The sequence below is a fragment of the Uranotaenia lowii genome, chromosome 1 (assembly GCF_029784155.1).
Source record: "Uranotaenia lowii strain MFRU-FL chromosome 1, ASM2978415v1, whole genome shotgun sequence".
Lineage (NCBI taxonomy): Eukaryota > Metazoa > Arthropoda > Insecta > Diptera > Culicidae > Uranotaenia > Uranotaenia lowii.
In genome coordinates, this window is record NC_073691.1 from 146461681 (window position 1) to 146475074 (window position 13394).

Below are 13394 nucleotides of genomic sequence, written 5' to 3' on the forward strand. Positions count from 1 at the left end.
GCTTATGGTTACTTGGGTGTAGCTCGATTTTCTAACGGGAAACTCGGGTTCGAGGCTTGGTAAGAACATTACATTGTTATTTAAATGTGAGTTAACAAATATGGTTGATAAATTTTCATCAAATTTAGCGGACTTGAGAACATCAAGGCATATTAAGGAGCGAAAAAGTAACTTTTTCAAATTTTTTAGTAATTAAAAAAGTGATTTTGAAGCTGGTTAGAAGTTGTTTAGCAATTTGTGCGAACTTTTTGCCCTTTCCTTCCCACGAGGTTTTTCACGTTTCAAAAATAGAAATATTGATTTACAACTAAAGTTCTAGAACAAAAGATGCATAATTTAAGGCTACTTTAATGATCCATTCGATAAATTAGGGTTTTGAGGTGGATCATATATGCTCCATTGGGAAGATTGAAGATAGCAACACATAGGGTGTAAATGAAAAAACAAGAAATAATTACAAAAAAACATGGAATTCCATTACCTCATGGATCAGAAACTAAAACGATCTTGTTTGGTAGAAAACTCCATTGGTATACCCATCCCTCGATGGTCTATTTATTGAAATATTTGAAATTTTCATTTTTGCCTTGAACAATGGCCGCCATGACACTTTGCGCCAGGAAAGGTAAACAAGTCGTTTTTCGAAAAAATCACGAACTTTTACAAATATTTCGAGACATGTGGTCATTTTAGAAGATGAAATAACTATCTTGAAGCGAATTTTTTTACGGCATGATTTTCATGAGAATTGATGAAAAGCTCCGCAAGAAGAAAAGTACGTTTTGTTCCCAGTGTATCACCAGTGATCCACTTTACTTACTCGATAATTTATATGTTTTAGTTGAAATCTAAGTAAACCATCATTTGATTCTGCTTGCATAAGCAACCTTCTGCACGTCAACATTTTTATTTGAGGAAAATACTAAAAACTCATCAAGTTATTGAACAACAAATGATGACTTGATTTAAATTCGAAAAAAATCCGACTTTTTTTAAGCTTTTGATCTGCCGAGCAAAATCTAGCGAATCGATTTTCTTCAAATTTCGTGCAATGTTTCTTCACTCATATCTACACATTCGGTGAGAAAATGGTGTTGATCCAAAGCGCCCAGTTCAATTGCGAGCTGTGAGAAGTTGTGGATCACCTGTGCTACCATGGGAAGGAAATGGTTAAAGTTTGTTTAGCCACTTCAAAATTGAGCTGAACAGAAGTCGTGAATGCATATGTGTTGCATAGATTAAAACATTCGATTTAAAACCACTAAAAATCCAAGAGTTGTCTTTGTAAAAATAAAAAAAAGGAAAGTGGGAAAAGAAAGTTTAACTTTCAACAGTTAAAAAAATTCTTTTCTGATGTTCTAACGAAAAAACTCTCGCTTTTAAAATTTTCCCTTAACCCTTCATTTCATGAATTTTTATTTTTCCTTAGAAATCCTTTTTAACAGTTGGAAATGATGAGTACATCAAGAAAAAAAAAATTAAAATTAAAAAACGATTTTTCACTTTTTCCATACAATTGGGATTCATTTAGAGGAGAAAAATTAGTAGCGATCAGGTCTAGGTAGTTTGTGTAAACTTTTTTTTTTATAATTATTATTATTTTGTTTTGTATCCATTTAATCATTGGGATCAACATGTGATCCGTTGATTTGTTACCAAATAAACAAATTGTTGCAAATTTGTTTCTTTATGTAACGAAGGGTTAAAGTAACTTTTCTTTTCAGAATCGCACAATAAATTATTTTTGTACGGCACAGAGAACATTCTTCAAAACTTAAATGCGCGGCCACTGGCGCAGGCACGGTACATTGTCATATTATCTTTTCTACAATTTATTTGCTTAAGTGCGTTTCCTTCAGTTCTCCATACTTTTCTCCGCTGATACTAACGATAGTGCTTCTGCCGAAAGACCTTCGATAGATGTGCGCCATGGCCGGACATTCTGTCCCTGAGTCCATACGCCATCAGCTAACAGCAGCAGAGAGTTAAGTGTGTTATGTGTTAAGTGAAGGTCTCATCGCTCAGCTTAGCAGTTGTGCAGAGAGTAAGTAGTACCTACTACCTACTACTACTGAACTGACTGGTATTGCTGGTTGGCTTTTGCCTATGACGACGACAGCCATGTCTGTGTCTCGGATCTGACTTGGGGTGGCTGGCTGTCTGTTTGTCTGTCTGGCTGGCCTAGTCTGTTCTGCGAGGAGAGGACCTGTGGCGTACTGCTGAAATTCGCTGCCCGAGTCAAGTCGTAATCCGAAAGCCGCCAGAAAGAGAGAGGGCCGTCGAGTGCTGCTTGCTGCCTGCCTGGTGTTGAGGTTTACCTACTAACTAAAACTAGCCAGCCAGCGCCATCAGCCAGTAAGCGAAATGAGGGAGAATATGAGTGAAAGATAGGTATCTGTCTTCGTGGAAGCAATTTTTAGTCAACGGGAGTAAAGGAAAGGCAGTCAGAAAAAAAATATTACCTAGCGGACATAGCCGAAAAGTGTACTTCTGGTCGCAAATTGGCCAAATTGTAGTGTAAAATAGTGATTTTAGTGCCTACCGGATATCTGATCGGGCGGACGGATTCCGTAAATTGCAAATAACGTTGGAATGGTGGTTTGAGCACGGGTTGTGCATGTATATGCAACGAAAATGGAACAACCCTCAGCAGCAGCAGCAGCAGCCTCAGCCTCAGCTTTAGCGCTAGCCGTGGTTGAAAGTTGTCGTTGTCGTCTATGCTTTTCCGTGGAGGACCTTTCCTGTTCTCTCTTCCCTGCACAAGGTAACCCCAGCCGGGAGGTGATCGACATGATACTGGAATGCACCTCGATACGGGTAAGTTCGATTCGGTAGCGTAGCCTAACCCTGCATGACCTCTACCCATTGTAGAACGAACGGCCTAGACTTTGTATTCATATGGTATTCATCATAGAGCACACACTGAATGTGTGGATTAGTGCAGACTTATGGCGCATTAACTAAAACGTCCTCGTCATTCATTCTGTGTAGTGTATAGCAGTATAGTAACGCGTGTTGTTTTTGTTTTGCTCTTCTTGTTTCTTTCTTGTCTCAATAGATAACCTTCGAGGAGGACTTCCCCTCGAAAGTGTGCGAAAAGTGTTTGGAAACGTTGGGCAAATTCTACCATTATCGACAGCATTGTCTGAAGAATGACAAAATTCTTAAATCTCAACGGAAAGACTCTTCGAAGCTAGTGAAGGTGAAACAGGAACCACTTCCGGTAGACGAGATTGATCCTAATCCCGAGCCACTGCAGCAGGAAGAACCCGCTCAAGTAGTCAAGCAAGAAGATCCCGGGGGTTCATCTATACTGAGAAGTATCCTTCTTCAATGTCGAGAACCCGGTAGAACGAGTTCGACTGGTTCGGGTGAATTGGACCAGGATCCAACAAAACTTGAGGATACAACCGAAAATCAGCTTCCGATCGAGACGCTCGAAGAAGAACTCGAAGTTGTGCCACCTCAATCGTCACTGCTTCAACAGATGTTGCTCCATCAAGGGCCAAACAATCATCCCAACTCATCGCCATCTCTTCTCAAGAGGATGCTCCTGGAGGGCGGTGCTAGTGATCGACAATCGCCATTGGAAGGTTCCAGCACCATGAATCGTCGGAGATCGGAAGATCAGAAACCTGCTATTCTTACCAACCACGAATCTTGTCATCAGCAACAACAACAGCAACACGATGAAAATCACAACGAAGAACATTCCGAGACACCGTTGGCCTCCCAGCTGAGGGCCATCCTGTTGCAGCACCGGGCAGTCGCTGCAGCTGCTGCTGCATGCAGTGGAATGAGTAGCAGCAGCAGTACGGCCGCAAGTGGTCCTCCTTCGAGTGCAGCTACCGTGAACAACATTAGCAATAATAGCAATGCCGCTGAGGTGCCTTGTAACGAAAATGCCAACGGTGCCGATGGGAATCCTCCTGCGTCGTCTGATGCAGCAGCGTTGGAGAAGCCGGAAGTTTCCTATCTCAGAAGTCTGTTCATGCGGAACGATTCCGATGCCAACGAGGACAGTGACAGCGATAACGGCGATGAGCCTAGCAATCGAGAACTGCTGTTCAACATGTTTCAAGAGCTGCGCGCAAGAAATGAGGTAAGTCCCGAGGCGAACGCCAATTGACGAATAGCGAAAGACACAAAGATAGCCAAACTCAACGTTTAGTTTTTTTTTTATTCAAATAGTTTATATACTTAAGTCTTTTACTTTAACAAACTTTTGTACCGAGTGTATTCATCCATATGCTACCATTTACTTGGTTGGTAGAAAAAGAGTCGTCGATTCAACAGTAATTTAAATGAAGGAAGGGAAGATATTTATGAAGGCCTTCAATAAATTGGAACAAATTGGACCACAGCTGGCATGCAACAAACTAGCATGAAATCTGCATTGCATAATATCGAAAAATCGAGTTATTTTAGATCGAAAATTTGAAAAAATCTCGAATACTACATGTGCTACAACTCCCATCTTTTACAGTTTGATTTTTGCTCTTTCAACAGTTTGGATGTTCGAAAAATTGGACAAGTGTCGACGTTTGGCATACCCTAACCAATAGTGATAATCATCCCCCCGGTTGTCCACGTGGACGTTTTCGAAAAATTAATTTGAAGCAAAAATTCGAAATTTGATAAACCTAACATGGTTTCCTTTTTATTTTGTTGCTATTATAATCCAACATAAAGTTGAAAATCAACGGAAACCACTCTACAACATGTATTATGAAAATTTTGTTTCTGATTTATTATTACATTTATTAATCTTGAACGAATACCTTTTATAGTTTTCTTTTTTTTTTGCGATACTTGCACGTACAACTCCCATGAATGGAATTATTCATGTCATGATCATTCAATGATTTTCAGAAAATATCAACCAATATTGTTGCTATTTTTTTTTAAGTTCCATTTATAGCTTCCATGCTTGATGACTCTGCTTACGCTCCAGATTGTAATGGCTTTCTGTGGATAAATGAAAAGTGATATTTTTTGTCACATATTCCATACCGAAACTTTACCTCCAAGACCGCGGCACAGAGCACATAATCAATATAAGGTACACCGGGGCAAGTGCAAACGGTTTTCACCATAGTTCAACTTTCACATGTCCTATAAAAATATGTATATGTTCAAAAATTATCAATTATCGTTCGTTGCATCCAGTGATTGAATTTTGCTGAGCATGAATTGATCAACCATCTCTCGCTCAACGCTTTACTCGGAAGCTAAGGTTGCTTTGAGGCAGCGAAAACGACAAAAACGATGATGCATACGCTCTCACATGGCCCGCCTTCAAGAAGCAATATACATTCGAGGCAGCGAATCCAAAAAACCAAACGAATAGCTCTCACTCATCTCCTGTTACATTCTTGAGGGAACCGAATTCAAAAGGCAGAGCAAACCCGAGTCTCCGCGTTTGTGCCTGGATCGAATACCCGAGGTTTTTCTGCTATTGCTATTATTGCACAGCAACCGCACGCAGCCAGCTAGTTTTTTCGTTTCTTTTCCTCCCCTCTCCTTGCTCCATACGTTGCGGGCCTATGCAACGCAATAAGTTCGGTTGTTTTTGTTGTTGCCTCAACCACAGCAATCGGCTTGAGTCCATCAAATTCAATAACGTAAATGAGTATGTGTGCCTCGTCTACTTCATGCATCATGTAGCGACCGAACGTTGAGAGAGTTCGTTCTGAGCAGCGAACGGATAGTGTCTCTCGGAGCAGATCCTCCTCATGGGGGGAGGTTTGAATGAATGTATATGTATCGTCTCCTGTATTACTATACGAGGCCTCAAAGTGTGTATTTTGAATGCCTCTGATGAGAAAATGGTTGAGGATTTCAATCACTGGTTGCATCACTAAAATAGTTCTCAACAAATTCCCGTTGGAAGTGAAAAATTAAAAAATGTTGGTAAAAAGTAACGGTGCTTTTGTGAAAAAATTTCAAAATTTGCACTTGCCCCGTTTATTGGGGCAAGTGCAAACGCAATACGTTTTCCAAACTAATTCACAGATGAGTCAGTGTATCGGTCTTAAAATGAATTGAATACATGTTCCGGTACGTTTTATCAACTTTGATTAATATGTTTGCTGTTTTCTTGCAATATTGATAACTTTTTGGAACTCCATTTTTGGTGACTGTTGTTTTAAGCAAAAGACCTTCATTTACTAATGCATTACGGAATTTTGAACATCCGCTTCAGATACAACACTTTGGATACCCCTTCTGACCATTTTAATATAATGCTGAACCATTTTGGTGATGAATTTTCTGAGATGGCTGATGTTGCATGCCTTAAAGGTGCGTTTGCACTTACCCCGGTAGTGTCGTTTGCACTTGCCCCACAGTGTGGGTTGACAAGAGCGAATATTATTTTCACAACTTTCGGGGTGTAATGAAAATTTATCATAAATTTTCTGCTTTCACTTGAATATCGGTCTCAAACACTCACCCTTTAACGAAAATTCGGATTTGAATGCCCTTTTTTGTAGCCAAAATATGCAAAACAAAAACACACTGTTCATGTCTAGCACGAACTTGAATTCGTGTGTGATCAAACAGTGCCGTGTTTTTAGTGAAAATTTTAAAGAAAGTTTAGTTTATCTATGTCAGATTGTTTGTTTGGGTCTAAACAACAATTTATAGAAGAAGAAATATTTTTTACTTTTTTTGTAACAGAGAAAAGATGAACGTTTGCACTTGCCCCGGTGTACCTTAGTTCCAATTTCAACGATAAATCTACAGTCGTTTTTTATGACAAGAAGAAAACAAAGTGCTAAATGACAACTGTTCGAAAACATTTTCACTATTGACATCTATGGTTAAAATCTACCAGAGTATTGTCACGATAAACAAAACTTTGTTCAAATGCATAAAATGCTGCATATGGTAAAATTAAACTAAATTTTTGGTTCGCATAGTGAAATTAATCAAAAGATCGTCAAAAGCATGGTAAATTAAAACATTTTATTTATTTCAGAATGCCATGATTTTTTTTCAGTTTACATTTTGTATGTACAAATTTTCGAAATAAGAATTATTGCATTGTTTGCGTTATGTAGTATTAATAAATTTGTAGTTTATTCCAGTACATATTTGGTAGGGGGTTTCTGAAGATTCCAAAATACGACCGTGCAAAGAAAATGCGAAGTAAGTTGTAAATTTTTCGAAATATCAACTTCTGCACTTTAATTTTTTTGTGGCGTTTAAATAGCTCGGGGAGCTGACGCTGGAAATGAAAATTAGAGATAGTTTGGAGAAGAAAATTTAAAAGTTTAGAGTAGGCAGCGTAGAATAGTAAGCGATCATGAGTCGTTGGATTAGACTTTAGACCTTCATGCACTTCATTATATCCATTCCGGCTGGATATGGACAGAATGCAGTTCAAGATAACAAACCAACCCCTCCTGATACCAGTTGGAGGAAGGACAAGGGTGAGTTCGAGACTGGCCTCTACTCTCTCCCCAAGCATCTCACCTGTCGGCAACTTATGGGATTCGAACCCAAAAGTTTTTCTTGCCGATACTGGGAATCGAACCCAGTACGCCTGGATTATCAGACTCGCGCCAGCCTATCCACTAGACCACATCAAGGCTAACTTCTGCACTTTAATTGAAATAAAATATAAAACTTATTTTGAAAAACAATGTTTGTCTAAAAATGAGAACTTTAGAATAACAAATTGCACTGCAGAATTCGCACGCTTTCAGTAGGTAGAGTAAAATCATCTTAAAATAAACCATAGCCTCTACTAGCCTTATTACAAGAAAAAACAACTTCAAGTAAATCAAAGATGAACAGTTTGTAATAATCGGTCAAGTAGGTAGTTACAGTGATATATAAGCTGCAAAAATATTTTTTTTTGGTTGGGCCTTTGTGTTGCTCAAATGGGATTGGGCCTTCAAGTGGCGAACTTTTAGCCATGCAATTTATATAAAAGTTGTTTCTATTGATATAATTTTCCTTCATATTTCAGATAAACTCCGACGAGAGCGACGATTCGGAGGATCGTGCCTTCGACTATCGGGTTCCGAGCGTGAGGCGACGTAGCTCTGAATCAACGGTGGAATCTCGCAAAAGACGTCGCATGACCCCGACGAGTGACTTCACGTGTCTGCTGTGCGGTCGGGCTTTCCAAACCCGGTCGAAGCTGGTGCTGCACATGCGAACCCATCTTGACCCGACGACTGCAGGAAGTCCTTCGACATCAGCAGCCGCTTCCGTAGATGCCATGACCGCAAACAATGTGGCTGCGGTACATCAATCGCTTTTGGCCGCTGCTGCAGCTGCACAGTCTAACAATGCTGCAGCCGCAGCAGCTGCCCTGATTGCCGGAGGAAGTTGTTCGATGTCAGCTGCTGTAGCGGCTGCTGCAGCGGCTGCGCATCTCACTACCGAGAACAACAACGTCGGAGGGGCCGCGGTTGACAACCAAGAGGACGACGAGGAAAGCCGTCAAATTGAGCTGCTGGAGCGACGATCGTATGCATGTTACATTTGCGGTGCTGATCAGAACAATCTGCAGCAACTGAAGGAACACTTGCTACTCGCCCACCAGGATCGCATCCGGTCTCGGGGTCGTGCCAAGGAGCGCCCCAAACCGTTGATCAGTTGCAACTTTTGCAACCGACAGTTCCGAAGTCAATTCGCTTACGGGGAGCATCTGAGGACACATACAGGCGAGCGACCGTTTCCGTGCGACCAATGTGATAAACGATTCCCCAGGCGATTCCAGTTGTTAGGCCATCTTTACAATGTTCACAAACAGTCCTGGGTGGCGGACGAATCGAAGGCTAAGTTCGTCAAAAAATAGCTTCCAAAGCAAACTGACGAACCGAGAGGAAATCTGGAAGACGACGAACAGTAGAATGAAACCAATCGAGGAAACAAAAATGACACAGGAAATAGCCCTAAACAAAATGTGGGCTTTATGTAGTTTGTTGAAAATCTTCCGTTTTAATTTTTTTTTTAAATTTTTGATACATTTATAACAAATGAAAATTATACCTTTTATTATCTGTTGACGAAGTATAGCATACAATTTTATACTGAACTGAAGTTAACAAGGTTATTTTCGATCCGAAAAATGGTTCTTTCAGACATATTTTAGCCGTACAATTTGTTGTGCATTTTTCAAGCTAAACCGATCTTATATATGTACACGCAGAAAAATAAAAATAAATAAAAATTAGTTTCAAAGGAAAGTGCCGCAAAAACAAAGGATTTTTTCCTTTGATTTTGGGACAAATAAAAATGTCTTTGATTCAAATGCATTTTCTTTTGTTTCGTAGAAATGCTTTCCTTTGAATCAAAACTTTTTCTTTGTTCCAAAAAACAAAATGCTTTCGATTCAAAAACCTTTTCGTTTGATTTTATGTAATTTTCCTTTAATTCAACGGCATTTGGATTTCAATTTAAAAAAAATCGTTCTTCATTTCTATTTTTTGTTCCCAAAAATTCTAGTACTTCTTATTAATTTTCGTCCTATTGGAAATAAAAAGAAATCAATTATGCTTTGAAATATTTTATTTCACTGTCAGTTTTTTTTTCTCTGTAAGTACATGTTCTACCTTTCACCACTTCACATAATCGATCTTCCCTTGTTTGCATTTTTGAACCGGTTTATCTGTAAATAAAGAGTAGAACATAATACAAATTATGACAAAAATGCTAAAAAGCTCACAAAAAACGACATTAAGCTAAATAATTCTAACAATTAAAAAAAAATTTTTACATACATTACATGGAAATAGTACTTACTGAACGATATTTGTTAGCGGACAGTTGTTTCGACCAAAGGGTTTCGGCGCCAGCCGTCGTGTCTCCTTAGACCGGATCGGAACCGATTGCAACCGCTTAGCCGGAGGACTGGAACAGTCAATACAGTTACCTCTTCAAATTAGTTGGATGAAAGATTGCCCTAAAAAAATTTGTCATGTTGTTATTTAAAATTAAATTTATTTTGAAAGACCTACCTTGGAGTCCACTATCGTTTGCCCTTTCATAGCTGTCGAAACTTTCCTACGCCGGATCTCACCGTGCTGTCTAGGGGTTGCCCGGCAGGAAGATTCCGCTGAAATAAATAGGTCTGACTGGTTGTTGCAAAAACTTTTCAGCCAAACAGAAGCTGTGTCGACTATTTGACGAAAAAATACTTTGATTCAAAAAAAAAAAATCATCTAAATCACTGAATTTTTACATTGATTCTGCGTCAAAAAATAAATTCTTTGAATTCAAATTTAATATTTTGTTTTAAAACTTGGAACTTTGCTTTAAACGAAAAATAGTTCGGTTCAATATAAAATTTACTCAAATCAAGGAAATTGGATTTTGTTTCAATGTACACAAGGTTTTTGAATCAAAGATGTGTATTTTTAATTTCAATGGTACTACTTTTTGCTGCGTGTAGTACTATTTGGCTGAAAAGATCTTTTCCAAAATGGAGTTGTTTCTATAAGCAAAGTAGAAAGGTAAGTAAATGTAAAGCTATTATTACTTCCAACTTTCCAACACGTCTAACATTTACATACTTACACGATGTACAGATTATGTGGGATTTGCTTCCCCACACATTCCAAGGAAGTCATGGTTCAAACATTTTAACATGAGTGTCGATATTATTCTTGTGGTTTCTCGGCTCATGTCAAATCACTATCAGCTTGAAGCGCATTTGTTTCGTTCAGATCTAGCTACTGGCAATGTTTGTGGGGATGGCCACCACTACGTTGATCATGTTGTGTGGGCATGTGAATGTCTTATTTTCGAATAAGTATTTTAAAATGTCTGACTTTGTCCTACGCATGTAACTTTCCCCCTGCTTATGTACCCTATTAATGTTCGCTTCGTTTTGTAATAGAGCAATCTGTCATCCAACGGGTTCGACAAACACCACAGAAAAGCTAGCCAGAAAAACGACAACCTGGAGTAAATCCGAAACAGGACAAAGGAATCCAGACGGAAGACCGATTTTAAAAGTAAACCCTAAACGCTTCTTTTCCTCTCCCAACGTTAGACTTTACGCTACAATTGAGTCGAGGCGACTATTATTGGATACAGTTAAATACCTTAATTAACAAATCTATGATTTAAAAAAAAAAGTTTTCCTTGGTAGTATGAACGGTTGTCTTCAATTTGTTGTAATGTTACAATAAAACGACTTAAACAAAATGAAAATACAGGTTCCTATTATATAATTAATAGTGTTCCGGTTAACAGTGAAGTCCGGTAAATGTCATATATACTATACGGTATATGGCCAATTTCATCTTCAAACCTCGTAAGGGTATTGGATAAATCATCCAATAGGATCAAAATCCTCAAAAAAAAAAACTCGTAAGTTTGATATTGATTAAAAAAAAAAGTTGTACCTTATCAACGTCATCATATGACTGGTGGAAGCAAATGGAATGATTTTTATTTGGAAGTTAAAGGAACTAACCTGAGACGAGTGTGGACAGCAGCCGCAAGCCGGAACACTCAGCACCTTGCTCTCGTGATATCGGATTAACGGTCACCTATGACATATTATATTGGATCCTGAAATCAAGAAAAAAAAAAAATTAAAACACAAACAAGGCGTTACGTCCCTTGTAAAAACGGTAAAACCCAAGTTTTTCTTGGCTTGTTTGATAGATTTACCAAATTTATCTCTGTATAAAGCTCACATCTTTGCCATGGGTACTTAAAAATTGTACTTTTGTTTCAATTTTAATCAAAAAATATAAAAACAGCACTGTCTTTGCACGTTTGGAAACCGTTATTTATCACGCTCAACGCTTTTCAACCATTTATGGTTTTTAAATAACCATTTTAAGGCTTTTGTCCAGGGGGATGGCAGTTGGGTATATACGTCGTAAAAACGGGAAAAACCAAACCGAATTATTTCTAGCGACCTTTTGCATCCCGCACGGCAAGGAAAAATGACGCAAAAACCAAATTGCTTTCTGCAAACTTTCTCATTTTTGAGTGCAATAAGTGACTTAGGCACCATACGTCCTAAATTCAAATCATTGTGCAAAAGCTATTTAATATAAAATGAAACCAATTTATTAACAAAGATGAATTTTTATCGGGGCCTGGACATTCGGCCGAAGGCCGAATAGGACAAAAGGCCTAATGGGACATTAGGCCGAAGGTAATTTGGCCGAATATTATAAGGCCGAATGGTCATCAGGCCGAATAGACGATAGGCCGAATAGTCGTAAGGCCGAATGGTCATAAGGCCGAATGGTCATTTGGCCGAATGGTCATTAAGCCGAATGGTCGTAAGGCCGAATGGCCATTAGGCCGAATGGCCATTAGGCCGAATAGTCGTAAGGCCGAATGGTCGCAAGGCCGAACGGTCGCAAGGCCGAAAGGTCGTTAGGCCAAAGGTCGTTAGGCCGAATAGTCACTAGGCCGAATGGTCGTAAGGCCGAATGAATGCCAGGCCGATAAGACATATTAACGCTTGTTTGCATTTTGGGGCGAATAGTAGTTTGGCCGAATGGGCGATAGGCCGAATGTTCATAAGGCCGAATGGTCATTGGGCCGAATAGTCATCAGGCCGAATGGATACAAGGCCAGATTCGACCATTCGGCCTATCGTCCATTCGGCCTAACAGCCATTCTGCCTACAGACCATTCGGCCTTACCACCATTTTGCCTAATGACCATTCGGCCTAGTGATTATTCGGCCAAATGACCATTCGGCCTTACGACGATTCGCCCTTACGACCATTCGGCCTAATGACCATTCGGCCTAATGACCATTCGGCCTAGTGATTATTCGACTAAATGACCATTCGGCCTTACGACGATTCGGCCTTACGACCATTCGGCCTTATGACCATTCGGTCTAATGACCATTCGGCCAAATGACCATTCGGCCTAACGACCATTCGGCCTGATGACCATTCGGCCTAATAACCATTCGGCCTTATGACCTTTCGGCCTAATAATCATTCGGCCTAGTGACCATTCGGCCGTATATCCTTTCGGCCTAGTGACCATTCGGCCGAACATCCTTTCGGCCTTGCGTCCTTTCGGCCTAACAGCCTTCGGCTGGTTAACCGTCGGCCGAATAATCCATTCGGCCTAGTGGCCTATTCGGCCAGATAACCCATTCGGCCTAACGTCCATCGGCCAAATGACCTTCGGCCGAATGGCTTTCGGCCTCATGACTTTCGGCCGAATGTCCCAGCCTCATTTTTATCAATCGTTTGCAGCCAACCCCCTGGCAACTTGACAGTTCTGGCGAGTTTCGTGTGCCTGATTGAAATCCGCAGGTGTCGCTTGTGTACCGCTTGCTTATACTGTATTTGTTTATGCCGAGTGTTGCACTAGTGTTGCACTGGTGCACCACTAGGTGCTGTCAAACTGTTTGTTTATTCGGACGGTGTTGCACTGGTTTT

The 13394-nt window shown here is 39.9% G+C and overlaps 1 protein-coding gene across 1 annotated transcript; it reads left to right on the forward strand.

Moving 5' to 3' along the window:
• The first annotated feature begins 1957 nt into the window (after positions 1-1957).
• LOC129738449 (protein sister of odd and bowel-like) lies at positions 1958-9056 on the forward strand. Its single transcript, XM_055729656.1, has 3 exons — positions 1958-2817; positions 3059-4102; positions 7979-9056. Exons 1-3 carry the CDS (start codon positions 2635-2637, stop codon positions 8813-8815), a joined length of 2064 nt encoding a protein of 687 aa, XP_055585631.1. The 5' UTR covers positions 1958-2634; the 3' UTR covers positions 8816-9056.
• The last annotated feature ends 4338 nt before the right edge of the window (positions 9057-13394 follow it).

Bases quoted from the DNA above. Each gene is read 5' to 3' on its own strand.
- LOC129738449 (XM_055729656.1), top strand. From the start codon at position 2,635: ATGGAACAACCCTCAGCAGCAGCAGCAGCAGCCTCAGCCTCAGCTTTA. The intron at 2,818-3,058 runs GTAAGTTCGATT...TTGTCTCAATAG, and splicing joins TGGAATGCACCTCGATACGG to ATAACCTTCGAGGAGGACTT. The intron at 4,103-7,978 runs GTAAGTCCCGAG...TTCATATTTCAG, and splicing joins AGCTGCGCGCAAGAAATGAG to ATAAACTCCGACGAGAGCGA.